Source organism: Hyla sarda, chromosome 10, assembly GCF_029499605.1.
Source record: "Hyla sarda isolate aHylSar1 chromosome 10, aHylSar1.hap1, whole genome shotgun sequence".
Lineage (NCBI taxonomy): Eukaryota > Metazoa > Chordata > Amphibia > Anura > Hylidae > Hyla > Hyla sarda.
Window position 1 is genome coordinate 61,173,005 of NC_079198.1, and position 15,127 is coordinate 61,188,131.

Genomic DNA, 15,127 nt, shown 5'->3' on the forward strand with positions numbered 1-15,127 from the left:
CGATTGATTAACACGGTCATCCACTTCATCACAAGTGACATCTGATACCCCCAGTCAACAGTCGGAGGATTCCTCAGACACAACCCTCAGTTGGCATGGCCCAGGAGCAGCCCCTGTCCTCCCATTGCCTATGCCTTATGCTGTTCCCTCCCCTACAGAAGTATCTTATGCTGTGGGTTAAGCTCCACTATTCACTGAAGACAATCTAATAGAGGACAGTCAGCAGCTACTGCCCAGCCAACAAGTGGAGGAAACATCCGCCGCTTCCTCTGCTAGGCTCGCAATTAGTAATGAGGAGAGCGACGTGGGAGGCGGTGTTGCCAGCATTCAGGGTACTGAAGCAGAAACTGTTGAGGAACCTGAGGAGGACATCAGTGACGTGAAGACACTTGTTGATGATGATGAAGCCGATCACAATTGGGAGCTGGGTGCAGACGGGGCTTCATTATCATCAGGAGAAGAGAGTTGCAGGTTGCCCGTAAGGCAGCAGCTGAGCAAGCAAGGTGGTAGCATGGTTAGCAGTCAGCGTGGTGGCAGAAGTTGAAATTCTGGAGCCAAACGTGCCCAGGGGAGACCACCTGTTTCGCAGCAGCCTACCTTCCCGGGAGGTAGTGGAACAGGGGTTCCTGGAGACGGCAGCAGTAGCAGTCAATTAGTGTGGACTAATTGGTGTAAAAATCAGCTACTCAGCGATGTGGCAGTTTTTTATCAAGCATCCGGAGGAGGTTCACATAGCTACAAGCAAGATATGTCGGCAGAAGGTGAAGCGTGGCCAGTGTCCCAATGTTGGCACCACGGCCTTGTGTCAACATATGCTTCACCACCATAAAGCGGGTTTGGAGAACCGGGGCTCCGATGTAGTGGTCCAGCCTGCTGCATCACCCGGTGGCACACCGCTCCCTCTTTCAGCCAGCCAAGGCTCCACCAACTCAGCCAAAGGGAGCTGTGTGTCATACCCTCCTTCTGTCGCTCCAGATGCTCCTGCTCCTCCCACTTTTAGTCAGCCATTCCGCCAACAATCTATCCACGGAACCATGTCCAAGAGACAACAGTATGCGCCCACTCATCCAACGGCACAGAAGCTGAAAGTCCACCTGTCTAAGTTGGGGGTGCTGCAGTCCCTCCCATTTCAAGTGGTGGACCCTGCACCTTTCAGAGAACTGATGGCTTGTGCCGAGCCGAGGTGGAGAGTGCCAAACTGTCATTTCTTAGCAAAGAAGGCAGTACCAGCCCTGCACAATTTTGTAGAAGAGAAGGTGGTCCAGTCCTTGAGCCTGTCGGTGTGTACCAAAGTGCATTGCAGCGCTGACATCTGGAGCTGTAACTACGGTCAGGAACAATACATGTCCTTTACGGCTCACTGGGTGAATATGGTTCCTGCACAGCCACAACCCCAACTTGGACAGGTCACTCTGCTTCCTCCTCCACACTCTCCACACTCAGTGGCCCTTCCGCATACCATGTGTGCAGGGCACGGCGGTGTCATGCTGCTCTTCACATGGTTTGCCTTGGCGAAAAGAGTCACACAGGGGAGGAACTGCTAAAAGTAATTCGTAAAAAAATTGTAGCATGGCTTACTCCACGAAAATGGAAATGGGAACCATGCTGACTGACAAGGGGAAGAACATCTTGCATGCGCTGTGACTGGGAAGACTGAGCCATGCACCCTGCATGGCACACGTGTTCAATCTCGTTGTGAAGCAGTTCCTGAAGTGTTCCCCCCATTTGCAAAACATCCTAACAATGGGAAGGAAACTTTTCATGCACTTCAGCCACTCATACACCGCAAAGCACAAATCCCACAACATAGTCTGATTTCTGACGTTGCAACAAGGAATTCCACCCTGCATATGTTGTACCCACTGTACGAACAGAGAAAATCTATCACCGATTTCTTGATGATCCAAGCGGATAGGGGTATTCCCCTGTGTAATTTCAATGTGAACCAGTGGCTGCTTATACATGACACCTGCCATTTACTCAAGTCTTTTGAAAAAGCCACATTATTAGTAAGTCGCCAGGATTACAGGATGGACGACGTCCTTCCACTGCTTCATTTCCTACAACAAGTGTTGGAAACGATGGCTGGTCAGGGCAATGGAGACATTGCGCCTACATCTCACGGCCACATGAGCCCTGTGGGGGCTGAACTGGAGGAAGAGGATGAGGGGCACAGTGGAGGACAATTTAGGTTTCATGAGAGGGGCGGTGTTTCTAGTCATCTGACAGGAGAGGAGAAGCATGATCAACTAGAGGAGCTAGAGGGTTGTAAGGAAGGCGCGACAGAGGACCCAGACCCACTGGCAGTGTGCAGTGGAGATGGAGGCAGGGAGTCCCACTGAGTCACTTGCACAAATGGCACTATACATGCTCAGCTGCTTGCGTAGTGACCGCCGAAATTGTTAACATTCGGCAGCGGGATGACTTGTGGCTCTCCACCTTATTGGACTATCGGCACAAAATGGGGGCCTTTTTTACACCCACTGAGAGGGAGGACAAACTGACCTACTACAGAGAGATCCTACGTAGTCAGTTGGCTGATGCCTATTGGCGCCATCGTCCATCCACTCGCAGGTCTTACTTGGGGGGCCTTCTGCTCTCACCTTCCACTGCCATGGCTGCTGGGGAGGGGTGGGGTGGCAGGAGCAGTACCAGCTCCATCAGCAGCAGCCTGAATCTACAGTCGCTGATGAGTACCTTTCTTCACCCGCATAGCGAAGCAACTCAAAAGCAGCAGGTAGACAGGGAGCAGGACCTGAAACAGCAGGTGGTATCATACCTTGACAGGGCCATGCCAACAAACCTTGAAGATCCGCTCGACTTCTGGGAAGCCAAACTTGAATAATGGCCACAACTAGCAGAGATTGCCCTGGAAAAGCTGTCCTGCCCAGCCAGTAGTGTGCCATCAGAGCGGGTGTTTAGTGCGGCGGGGGCCATAGTAACTCCAAGGAGAACTTGTCTGTCCATGAAAAAGGAAAGACTGATGTTTATGAAGATGAATCAGGCATGGATCCGCCAAGATTTCCATTCACCAATGCCAGATGACCATGGTGCTACATCAACACTTCACAAATATGGATAGTGCCAAACAGATTTAAGGCACTGATCCCCAGTTACAAACATTCCAGCCACCTTCATCACCGGTATTGTTATTGCCACCCACCGCACCACTCTGTCACCGGGTCACTTTCAGGACTCCTGATGCTGCTGCCACCTCCAGGCTGTTTCATTCAGCCACTATTTTGTCTCCTTATGCTTCTGCCACCTCCAGGCTGTACCATTCAGACACTATATGGGCTCCTTATGCCTTCCCCACCCCCAGGCTGTGTCATTCAGCCAATATATTGTTTTCTGATGCAGCTGGGACGGTCTTGGATAATACCTACAATTTTTTATGGTAGCACTAGCAAACATACATGCTCAATATAGATTTCAACATTCATCTTTTAATGTTATGGGTTGTGAACCCCTTTATGTACGCATCCTGCTGCCTGATCCAGTCTCTGTGTTTCAGGAACTACTTGGCTTACTGATGCTGCTGGGCCTGTGCCTAAATCTTTTTGATGTTAGCACTAGTTAACATACATCTTCTATACAGATTTCAATATTCACCTTTTTAATGTTAGGGGTTATTAAGCCCTTTTGTGTACTTCTGCTGCTGCCTGATCCAGGCTGTGTGTTTCAGCAACTATATGGTTTAGTGATGCTGCTGGGCCTGTGCCTAAAATGTTTTGATGTTAGCACTAGCTAACATACATCTCCTATACAGATTTCAACATTAAAAGTTTAATGTTAGGGGTTGTGAAGCATGAGGTAACATTCCTCTCCAGTAGAGATTTCAATATTGATCTTTCAATCTTAGGGGTTATGAAACCCTCTTGAGTACTGCTGCTGCCTGCTCCTGACTGTGTCTTTCAGGAACTACTTGGCTTTCGTAAGCTGCTGGGCTTGGTCCTTACATTTTTGGATGTTAGCACTAGCTTACATACATGCTTAATTGAGATTTCAAAATTAATCTTTCAATGTAAGGGGTTATGAAACCCTCTTGTGTACTGCTGCTGCCTTCTCCGGAACTACTTGGCTTACTGATGCTGCTGGGCTTGGGCCCTACATTGTTGGACTTGTTAGCACTAGCTTAAATTCATGCTTAATTGAGATTTCAACATTTATCTGTACTCCTGCTGCTGACTGCTCCTGTCTGTGTCATTTAGCAGCTACATGGTTTAGTGATTCAGCCACTATATGGTCTCCATATATTGACTGTGTATTGCAGGAAACATGTGGGTATCCTTGAGTTACTCTCCCAGCATTATTGCCATATTGATACCAGACCTGTAATAAAAGGAATATTGCCAAAGATTAGCAGAAACATTGAACTGTGGATACTGACCACCAGCTGTTGGAATTGACTGACTATCCCATGTTGTAGATTTACCATTTTGAAGTTCCTCAGTTCCAGTAAGCTTAAAGTTGTTCATTCTTTGTTGTGGTTATTAAGTTGCAGAATTAAGTTGTATCATGTTTTCCTGTTCCTCCGATGAGCTAATGTCACTGGAACACACAATACTCATATCATCATCTAATGAAGGATCCTTTTCTTCAGAAAACGTATCTATCATTTTATTATTTTGAATGTCAGGTGATATTCTGACAATTTTTGATTATAAAGGAATTATGTAATCTGGGACACAGGTAAAAATAAGTATTTTTAAGCGTACTGTAAGACATTTTTCTGAACTAATTAGTGCATACCACATACCTACATCTAAGTAGTGTACTATTTTGTACCTGTTAATCTGTCAAGGGTCTATATACTGTGAAAGGACAGCCAATAGTACACACCTGCTGCTGTTCTAGACAAATACTGTTTTAAGCGAAGTGAAGCATATTGTATTCCCGTCAAATACGCAATAAGTATGTCAGGCAGAGTAGTGAAATTTCAATTACAAAATCCATAATATCAATTTCAAAATCTTATATTTAAATTTAAAAATCATAAATTTCATAAATGGTTTTGTCATGCTGCTGCCAACTCCAGGCTGCGCCATTTAGGCAATATTTGGTTTACTGATGCTGGGCCTGGGTCTGGGAATAAAAATGTTTGTTATGGTAGCACTAGCTACCCAAAATCTTCTGTTTAAATTTCAAACTTTGTCTTTTTTTTCTTAGGGATTTTGAAGCCCTGGGGTCTCCTCATGCTTCAGCCACCTCCAGGCTGTGTCATTCAGGCAATATATGGTTTACTGATGCTGCTCGGCCTGGGAATAAAAACTTTTCTTATGGTAGCACCAGCTACCCAAAATCTTCTGTTTAAATTTCAAACTTTGTCTTTTTTTTTCTTAGGGATTGTGAAGCCCTGGAGTCTCCTCATGCTTCTGCCAACTCCAGGCTGTGTCATTCAGGCAATATATGGTTTACTGATGCTGCTGGGCCTGAGTCTGGGAATAAAAACTTTTGATATGGGAGGTAGCACTAGCTATCGAAAATCTTCAGTTTAAATTTCAGAATTCATCTTATAGTCTTAGGGAGTGTGAAGGCCTAATGTCTACTCATGCTGCTGCCTACTCCTGGCTGTGCCATTCAGACACCATATGGTCTCCTCATGCTGCCAACACCTCCCCACTGTGTCATTCAGCCACTGTATGGTCTCCTCATGCTGCCAACACCTCCATGCTGTGTCATTCAGCCCCTATATGGTCTCCTCATGCTGCCAACACCTCCACGCTGTGTCATTCAGTCACTATATGGTCTCTTCATACTGATGCCACCTCTAGGCTCTGTCATTGTGCTGCTCTGCGGCAGTGATTCTAAAAGTGATGCCGGTAATCTGCATGTCATTCTGAATAACAGGATTATTTCACTACGCCAGCACACTTCAAATGCATGTTAGAACACAGCAAAGTGTTCTACACCCCTATTGAGGCTCTCTGTAGGCCAGAAATAGACATTTTTAATATAGATTGGCCGTGAATAAATTTGGATCGAAACAAATTTTTTTTAAAAATTCGTCAAATTGGCCAAATCTAATTTTTCAAAAGTACGCACATCTCTTGCCCAGGCCTCCTACTGCTGCCACAGTGGTTTGGCCTAACCAACTGGCACCAACAGGACCTGCCTTGTTGCTGCCAGTCACCTTGGCTGAGGTATTTTCTTCCAAGCCAGCCATCTACTCTGCCGGCAGCTCCACGGACTCCGATCTTGTCTGATGACTCGGACACCGCACCAACTTCTCCTGAGGGTTAGTGTCCAAATCCTACAAAGGCTCAAAGGGTCACTATGATGCAGCTATGGTGACTCCAAAGTCAAGCCAATTGTGAATATCAGCACCTTGCTGTGGCTAAAGCTATGGCCACTACACCTGATCAGCCTCCAACATACTAAAACCAATCCACATGTCCTAAGAGGTGAGACATAATAATGCTCACTCCTTCAAAAATTTCCTGTTCCTGTTTATGGCGGAAAAAGCCTGTTGTTATGTTTTAGGTCTCCATCAGTTATAAGTTCTACCAGCCTGTTCAGGACATTAGGATCAATGCCCCAGTGTCACGATTCGGCTTACAGGTTGTGGATCCACTGTGTCAGCGAGGGATTGGCGTGGACCGTGCTGGTGGAGCGGTTCTAAGAGGCTACTGGTGTTCACCAGAGCCCGCCGCAAAGCGGGATGGTCTTGCTGCGGCAGTAGCAACCAGGTCGTATCCACTAGCAACGGCTCAACCTCGCTGACTGCTGAGAAGGCGTGGGACAGAAGGACTAGGCAGAGGCAAGGTCAGACGTAGCAGAAGGTCGGGGCAGGCGGCAAGGTTCGTAGTCAATATGGATAGCAGGAGATCAGGTAACACAGGGTGAAGCTTGGCACGGGGCAGTGTGTCACCAGGACGGGGGCCATGAGGAGGCACTGAGGCTTGCCTGACGGGACTGGGAGGGGGGAGAGGCATTTCTTATGGCAAGCAGAGTCCCAGTTCTTGATCTCCCCGGTGGTCCAGTCAAGGGTGGGAGAATGCAGCTGGAGCCATGGCAGACCGAGGAGGACCTCAGAGGTGCAGTTGGGAAGGACAAAAAATTCAATCAATTCGTGATGGGGTCCAATGCACATTAAGAGGGGTTTTGTGCGGTAACGCACGGTGCAATCCAATCTAACTCCGTTGACCGCGGAAATGTAGAGCGGCTTGAAGAGACGGGTCACCGGGATGCAGAATTTATTCACCAAAGAATCCAGAATAAAATTCCCAGAGGCACCAGAGTCCAAGCAGGCCACGGCTGAGAGGGAGGAGTTAGCAGAAGGAGAAATCCGCACGGGCACCGTGAGACGTGGAGAAGCAGACTTTGAACCAAGAGACGCCACACCCACGTGAGCTGGGTGCGTGCGTTTCCTAGACGTGGAGGACGAATAGGGCAATCCACCAAGAAATGCTCGGTACTGGCACAGTACAGACAAAGATTTTCTTCCCTACAGCGATTCCTCTCTTCCTGGGTCAGGCGAGACCGATCCACTTGCATGGCCTCCTCGGCGGGAGGCCCAGGCGTAGGTTGCAAGGGATACTGCGGGAGAGGTGCCCAGAGGTCTAAGTCTTTTTCCTGGCGGAGCTCCTGGTGTCTCTCAGAAAAACGCATGTCAATGCGGGTGGCCAAATGGATAAGTTCTTGCAGGTTGGCAGGAATCTCTCGTGCGGCCAGCACATCCTTGATGTTACTGGATAGGCCTTTTTTAAAGGTCGCGCAGAGAGCCTCGTTATTCCAAGATAATTCGGAAGCGAGTGTACGAAATTGGATGGCGTACTCGCCTACTGAAGAATTACCCTGGACCAGGTTCAGCAGGGCAGTCTCGGCAGAAGAAGCTCGGGCTGGTTCCTCGAAGACACTACGGACTTCAGCGAAGAAGGACTGGACTGTGGCTGTGGCAGGATCATTGCGGTCCCAGAGCGGTGTGGCCCAAGACAAGGCCTTTCCTGAAAGAAGGCTCACTATGAATGCCACCTTAGACCGTTCTGTAGGAAACAAGTCCGACAACATCTCCATATGCAGGGAACATTGAGACAAAAATCCACGGCAGAGTCTAGAGTCCCCATCAAATTTGTCCGGCAGGGACAAGCGGAGGCTAGGAGCGGCCACTCGCTGCGGAGGAGGTGCAGGAGCTGGCGGAGGAGATGGTTGCTGCTGTAGCAGAGGCAGAAGTTGCTGTAACGTGGCGGTCAACTGCGACAGCTGCTGTCCTTGTTGGGCAATCTGCTGCGATTGCTGAGCGACCACCGTGGTAAGGTCAGCGAGACTTGGCAGCGGCACCTCAGCGGGATCCATGGCCGGATCTACTGTCACGATTCGGCTTACAGGTTGTGGATCCACTGTGTCAGCGAGGGATTGGCGTGGACCGTGCTGGTGGACCGGTTCTAAGAGACTACTGGTGTTCACCAGAGCCCGCCGCAAAGCGGGATGGTCTTGCTGCGGCAGTAGCAACCAGGTCGTATCCACTAGCAACGGCTCAACCTCGCTGACTGCTGAGAAGGCGTGGGACAGAAGGACTAGGCAGAGGCAAGGTCAGACGTAGCAGAAGGTCGGGGCAGGCGGCAAGGTTCGTAGTCAATATGGATAGCAGGAGATCAGGTAACACAGGCTTGGACAACACTAAACGCTTTCACTGGCACAAGGCAACAAGATCCGGCAAGGGAGTGCAGGGGAAGTGATGTGATATAGCCAGGGAGCAGGTGGAAGCTAATTAAGCTAATTGGGCCAGGCACCAATCATTGGTGCACTGGCCCTTTAAGTCTCAGAGAGCTGGCGCGCGCGCGCCGTAGAGAGCGGAGCCGCGCGCGTCAGCACATGACAGCCGGGGACCGGGAAGGGTAAGTGACTTGGGATGCGATTCGCGAGCGGGCGCGTCCCGCTATGCGAATCGCATCCCCGCCGGCAATGTCAGTGCAGCGCTCCCGGTCAGCGGGTCTGACCGGGGCGCTGCAGGGAGAGAGACGCCGTGAGTGCTCCGGGGAGGAGCAGGGACCCGGAGCGCTCGGCGTAACACCCAGGACTGATACCTGTTATTTTTACCAAAGTTTTGCAAATTTTCAAGCAAAGTTAGCCAAGAAGAAACCATTACATGTGCTCGGTATCTTAACAGGAACTTCTTAAGTATTCTTATACCTTCCTGGTTTGGTGAAAAATAGGTAAAGTGCCTTTATAATAAAAAAATAAAAAAATGCTTAGTCAGGATTGCCTAGAGAGAAAAATGCTTAACCCAGACAATCTTGCTCTGTATTTAGTTAGTAATTATTCTTTATAATGTCTTATCATGCCTTAATTAATGCTGTCGTTAGTGAAAGGCATAAAACAAAAAGCGTATCGTTTCCAACAAAGGCACCAACCATCCAAAGGAAGGAACTTCCTTCCCAAAGTGTTCTAGCTCAAAAGAGGGACTTCAAATTGCTCTACCTTCATCAGTCCTCAGCCTCCAGGACTGGGCGCTGAGGATGGCGGTTTTTAAGTGGGGGCGTTTGTGGTGTCCCAGAACCAAAGGTTGTCCTGTGGGCTTGGAACTTCCTCGGGCAGACCTGCGGCACAGGTGTTGGGCCCCCTAAAGGACTGGCTGTTACAATTATTACATTCAAACACTTTATCAAATGGTTAATATATTTTCTTAAGTACTGTGTTATCTGTTATTTATATATGTGTTATACCTTTAAGACAGAGGAGCAGTGCAAGCCCATGTGGCCCTGCCTGCCAATGGGAACCCCTAAATTTAGTAGTATATAGAGTAGGGGGAGAGGAGTTGCCCCAGTTGTTGCAGAGCACAAGTGTGGTAAAGGTGTAAGCTGTATGTGGAGAAGCTCTGAGAGAAGTCCAGAACAAATCTAATCTCAAGTCTTCTCCAGCCATTCTGCAAAGATCCCCCGTATAGAGGAAATTCAAGCCTGGACCTTGGCAGAACCCTAGCGATCTGGAACAATCAGTATCAATCAGTTGGGTGAAAGCAGTATCAATCAGTTGGGCGAAAGCACCATAAGTCCCAGCAAGGCAACAGGGCTCCCATGGGGTTACACTGCATCCTCTCCACTCTGCACCATACTGTTGGCGTGTAATCCCATCTGTACCCTGCTCAGTAAAATGCAGTTATTGGTAACCTGACGTCGGTGTGTTTCTTTACTCCCCATGTCTGGCCCAGGAGAAGCTGTCTCCAACCATGTATAGGCTAACAGTGCCCTAGCGTCACAAAGTGATCAGGTATTCCTAGCACCCCCGTTGTACCACACACATTCCCATCCCTGCGGCAGGGATGTAGAAATCTGTGTCTCCACACAAAGGCCAGGGAGAGCGCAATCAATCACCACTCTCTCCTGCCTCTGATCACCGCTCTGCTGAGTGAATGTAGTGACATGTGTCTGCTGCACACACCCCCAGCAACCAATAGTAATGGGCAGATGTGCATGTCTCAACCACTCACAGTGGCTTTGCTGATCAACTGTGCGGTCACATTGGGCTGCAAGTCATCCATTTCTTCACCACAGCAGCTCACACAGCAGGATGATTGACAAGCCAGGAGCCTGCACGGAGCCCTTCTTGTCCTGCCATTTGGTCTTCTCACAGAGACACATATGTAGTAGCTGCAGGGACAGCATTTTTTCACCCCCAAATATACACATTTTTAACCAATGTATATTACAAATATACATATAATTATATTATTTACATTATATAAAAAGTTGTTGCCAACGACAAGTACACTTTAACATACAATGGTCCTGATCTGATTAATATTGAATGTTGAGACATCACTGTATAATAATTGTGATGACCTGAAAAATACAGATGCACAAAAAAAAAAGCCTTAGTGGTTGAGCATTGACATACAGGGATGCTACCTACAGTTGGTTTCTTCTGGACTAGAGCCACTTTGCATATTAAAAAATATAGCATTTTATTTCCCAGGATCCTCGCTGTTGTCCCAATTTAAACTTGTGCTCGAAATTGCTGAGGTCTCAATGGAGTCTGTGTTACATTTCTTACTCTGTGATACATTACCTATGGGTGCACTTTCATTTACATGAATGTGCAAATACATTTAATGTCAAATCAGGTTAACCTCTGTACTTATGCTCTTTGAGGGCATAAATGCATTATTGTAAAGGATTTCTAGTAAACACATTTACCTGTATGAGCCAGAGCCTCTAAGACTATGTTCACACATGCGAACATTCCGCAAACTGCAGGGTGCCGACATAATCTGCCGGCGCTAGGACCGCACAGGAATTCACCATCTCATAGACGGCTATGCATTCTGTGCATGATACCTCACAAAGAATGATCGTGTTCATTCTTTGTGTGGACAAGGTAAATTAAGTTTTGGCACAGAAATTCCGACGTGTGCCCAGGGCAGCAGAATCCCGTTGAATTCAATGGACATAAGCCATCCATGCATTGCACAGACAACCATTTATGTGCGTGGTGCATAAAATAAAACATTTTTTTTGTAACAGATACTGTAGAGAACATCAGCAGATGACTGCACCCACCCTAGATATGTTTTTATGCAGTTATTTCTTTGTTCAAAAACTAACAGCGTGGGAGAGGTCAAAGACTAAAACAGAAGGATGAGCCCATGGTCAACATGGCCTTTGACACAGATTTTGTTCTTTTACATACTAGTTACTGGTTAATGAGTAACATTTCTAATATATAAAAAAGGTACACACTTGCAAAACATGAGCCAGTGAAGAGTGACAACATTTGGATATTGACCATTCCAAAAATGACACAAAAAATATATTTCATAATTGTTTTCATTCCCATCATTCTATATGCCGTCCTTGGAGATCAAGGTATAGTATGATTGGTTACTCTTTTTTACCATTGACTGATTGCTGGAAAGCTGGGTATGATTCTTCATTGCACTTTATGTAGTTTTGTCTTTTTTGTCTTTTTGTTGAAGTGTCACCGTCTTCTATAAACTTTTGACATGTCATCTAGAGGGTGACCATGACCTGTTGGTGAGCTTTAAAGACTTGAGCTGAAAAAAACACTGGTCTAGATACTTAGGACCTAAACATTTTCTCATATTAACTTATAATCAATAAATAGAACAACCCAGGTTGTTTAAAATACCACTGTCCTTTAGTCTGTTTAGTATGGACATTTACACTTTCAAATAGATATACTGCTTCATATTTGAAAGGTACTGTATGTGCTTCTTTATCTATCTGTTGATGTCACTAAGACTTGTGAGAAGATAGCATCAGTGGGGATTGTTGACATGTGCATTATAGTGCTGCAGGACACCTTTATAAAGACTTGTACAATAGAAGCGGGAATTGGCCATCAATCTCTCATGGGCGGGTTGTCCACACCTTGTAACCCCCCACTGATGAGCTGTACAGCAGCCCACACTGCACAGTGTATGGAAGGGAAGCCCTGTGCCGTTCATTGTATAGTAGTGGCTCCGGGTAACTGAATCTCTGCCCCATTGAAGTGATTGACTGTTTAGTAAAGTGGTACTCATGTGGCCATGCACTCTAACTTGGCCAGTCAGCTGAGCACACACTTGTTCTATTTGTTAGAAGCTGAATGTTATTGTTATTGTGGTCTATCTTAGAGTCAGATTCCTTTTACACATTTTCTCAAAGTCTAAAATATCAGGACTGGCCCAAAATATTCACAATATTTATTAATAAAAATATTCAGAACAATGTCTAGTGGCTTCACAAGGGCCCTGTGACCAACTAGACACATTTTTTTTATTTTAAAACACTCGCCCACAGCCCTCGTTAACCATTTTATTGAAATTTAAAAAACGCTGGTCATCATCGCAGTCCACCGAATCTGACGTAGTCCTCCGCATTCACGTATCTGAAATGAGAAGAAAAAGAAAAACAAGAAATATCGGTTACATTTCTTTAACGCTCTCCCCTGGGGAGAGTGCACATAATGCAGTGCACATAATGCTGTAGTTAAGCATCAGCTGGAGTCTCCCTGTTTGGGAACACACTGCCAGAATGGCTCTGTTCCCATTACGCAAAATGCATAATGTGAACAGAGTCATCATCGCATCATCGCAGTCCACCGAATCTGACGTAGTCCTCCGCATTCACGTATCTGAAATGAGAAGAAAAAGAAAAACAAGAAATATCGGTTACATTTCTTTAACGCTCTCCCCTGGGGAGAGTGCACATAATGCAGTGCACATAATGCTGTAGTTAAGCAACAGCTGGAGTCTCCCTGTTTGGGAACACACTGCCAGAATGGCTCTGTTCCCATTACGCAAAATGCATAATGTGAACAGAGTCAGGCCTGGACTGTGTAGCTCTGCCCCCTAATGACATCTTCATTAGGGGGTGGAGCAGTAAAGGTCACAGGGGGTCTCAGGAGTGAGACCCCCTTTTGATCTGTCCTTCTGCCCTTGGACTACTGCTCCCATCATGGGACAGAGTCTGTCCCATGATGGGAGCAGTTGTAGTACCACAGTGCTGAGAGATGGCACTTGCACATCCCCCGGCTGCGGGACTTTTAGGACTTAGGACTACTACTCCCATCACGGACAGACTCCATGATGGGAGTTATAGTGTAGGGGCTGAGGTGCAGATCGCAGCAGGTCATTCTTCAGAAACCCACTGCAATCTGCATTTATTAAGTTAACATGCCGGCGGCATATGCGGCTACACTGCGCTCCCGGTGTTGAATACTATATACAGCTGTCATCATTCATAATCCCCGCCTCCGGGGGATCGGGGCTCTGATTGGTGAAAAGCTATTCACCAATCAGAGCTCCTGTCTCCGGTGGCGGGGATTATGAATTAGGAGAGCTGTATACAGGAGCCAATGGGGAGCGTAGTGTAGCAGCATGTACCGCTGGCTTGGAGAATGATCTGCTGCGATCTGCCCCTCAGCCCCTGGATTATAACTCCCATCATGGACAGAGTCTGTCCATGATGGGAGTAGTAGTCCTAACTGTCCCAAATTTATTTTACTTTCTCAGATGCTTTCTGACACTTTGGTACGTGTCCTCCGAGGTGGTGTATATTTGAGCAAGAAAAGAGCTTTTGCTAATTTTTTTGCATTTAAAAAAACGCAGTTAATAAATTCAATTCTACAGTAGAAAGTGCTCTATGATAAACTTAACTGTAGACATGTCTATGAAGAATTCAATCAGATTTTGCACAAAAAAAGACGCAAAAAAACCCTCTTTTTTTGTTTCAAATGTTTTTGTTCAAAAATGGACAAAAAAAAGCTCTACAATGCTAAATTCCCCCCATTGTGAATATTTTGTCCTTATATTTTAGACTTGGAGCACCCACATATTTGTACATTTCTTCCACATTACTTACATCTTGGGTATAGGTTTTTTGGTTGGCTAGCTCAGTCGGATTTTGGTTACAGTGTGGAACGAACCTTCCAATTGTTTGTTGTTCTTCCAATGGTCGTTCTTTACCATTAAGCACCTGTATCAATGAAATGGAATTGCAAGATGGATACTAGATCTTTGCTAGTTTACATGGCATGTTCTCCACTGTTTTTTTAACAGGAAAAAAACAGATCAACTTGTGTTGCTTTGAAGCAAATCAGGTCTCTGTAGTAGCTATCCTCCACCTGCAGGAATGGCCAAGGATAAAGGTGATGCTTTAAGGTTTAAAGATACCAAAAAAAAACAACCCTTTTTGACATATGTAGACCACAGTGTTGCAAACTGCTACTTTTTTTCATGTTTTCATTTAGTTGCCATAAGTAGGGAGAGGCCCATCATGAATATACAGCCAGGGAAGCAACCATGTATCGAATTGAGGTCAGGGATGCCAATAAAAGTAATTTTACAGGTCTATAGTTGCTACCCCTTTTGACTTGTTTACCAACACATGTAGCTTAACAGTAATTCTGAAAGTTGCTAACACCTTCAGTTGCTAGTTATAAAAATAACAGTGTAATATATAATGCAGATATGCAATGAACACTATGAATCATGGGCAATACCTGCTGAAAGACCCAGCCACGTTTTATCTTCAATGCCCTTACTGATGGAAGGAGGTTTTCACTCAAAATCTCATGATACATGTCCCCATTCATTCTTTCCTTTACATGGATCAGTCCTCCTGGTCCCTTTGCAGGAAAACAGCCCCATAGCATGATGTTTCCACCCCCATGCTTCACAGTAGGT

The 15,127-nt window shown here is 46.3% G+C and overlaps 1 protein-coding gene across 2 annotated transcripts in view; it reads left to right on the forward strand.

Moving 5' to 3' along the window:
• Positions 1-11,709: 11,709 nt before the first annotated feature.
• LOC130293862 (beta-2-glycoprotein 1-like) overlaps positions 11,710-15,127 on the forward strand; it is a 76,574-nt gene continuing 73,156 nt past the window's right edge. For both annotated transcript variants that reach the window (XM_056543053.1, XM_056543054.1), the window contains exon 1: positions 11,710-11,804. In XM_056543053.1, coding sequence (XP_056399028.1) covers positions 11,735-11,804 — 70 coding nt within the window. In that variant the 5' untranslated portion in view covers positions 11,710-11,734. The remainder of the gene's footprint in view (positions 11,805-15,127) is intronic.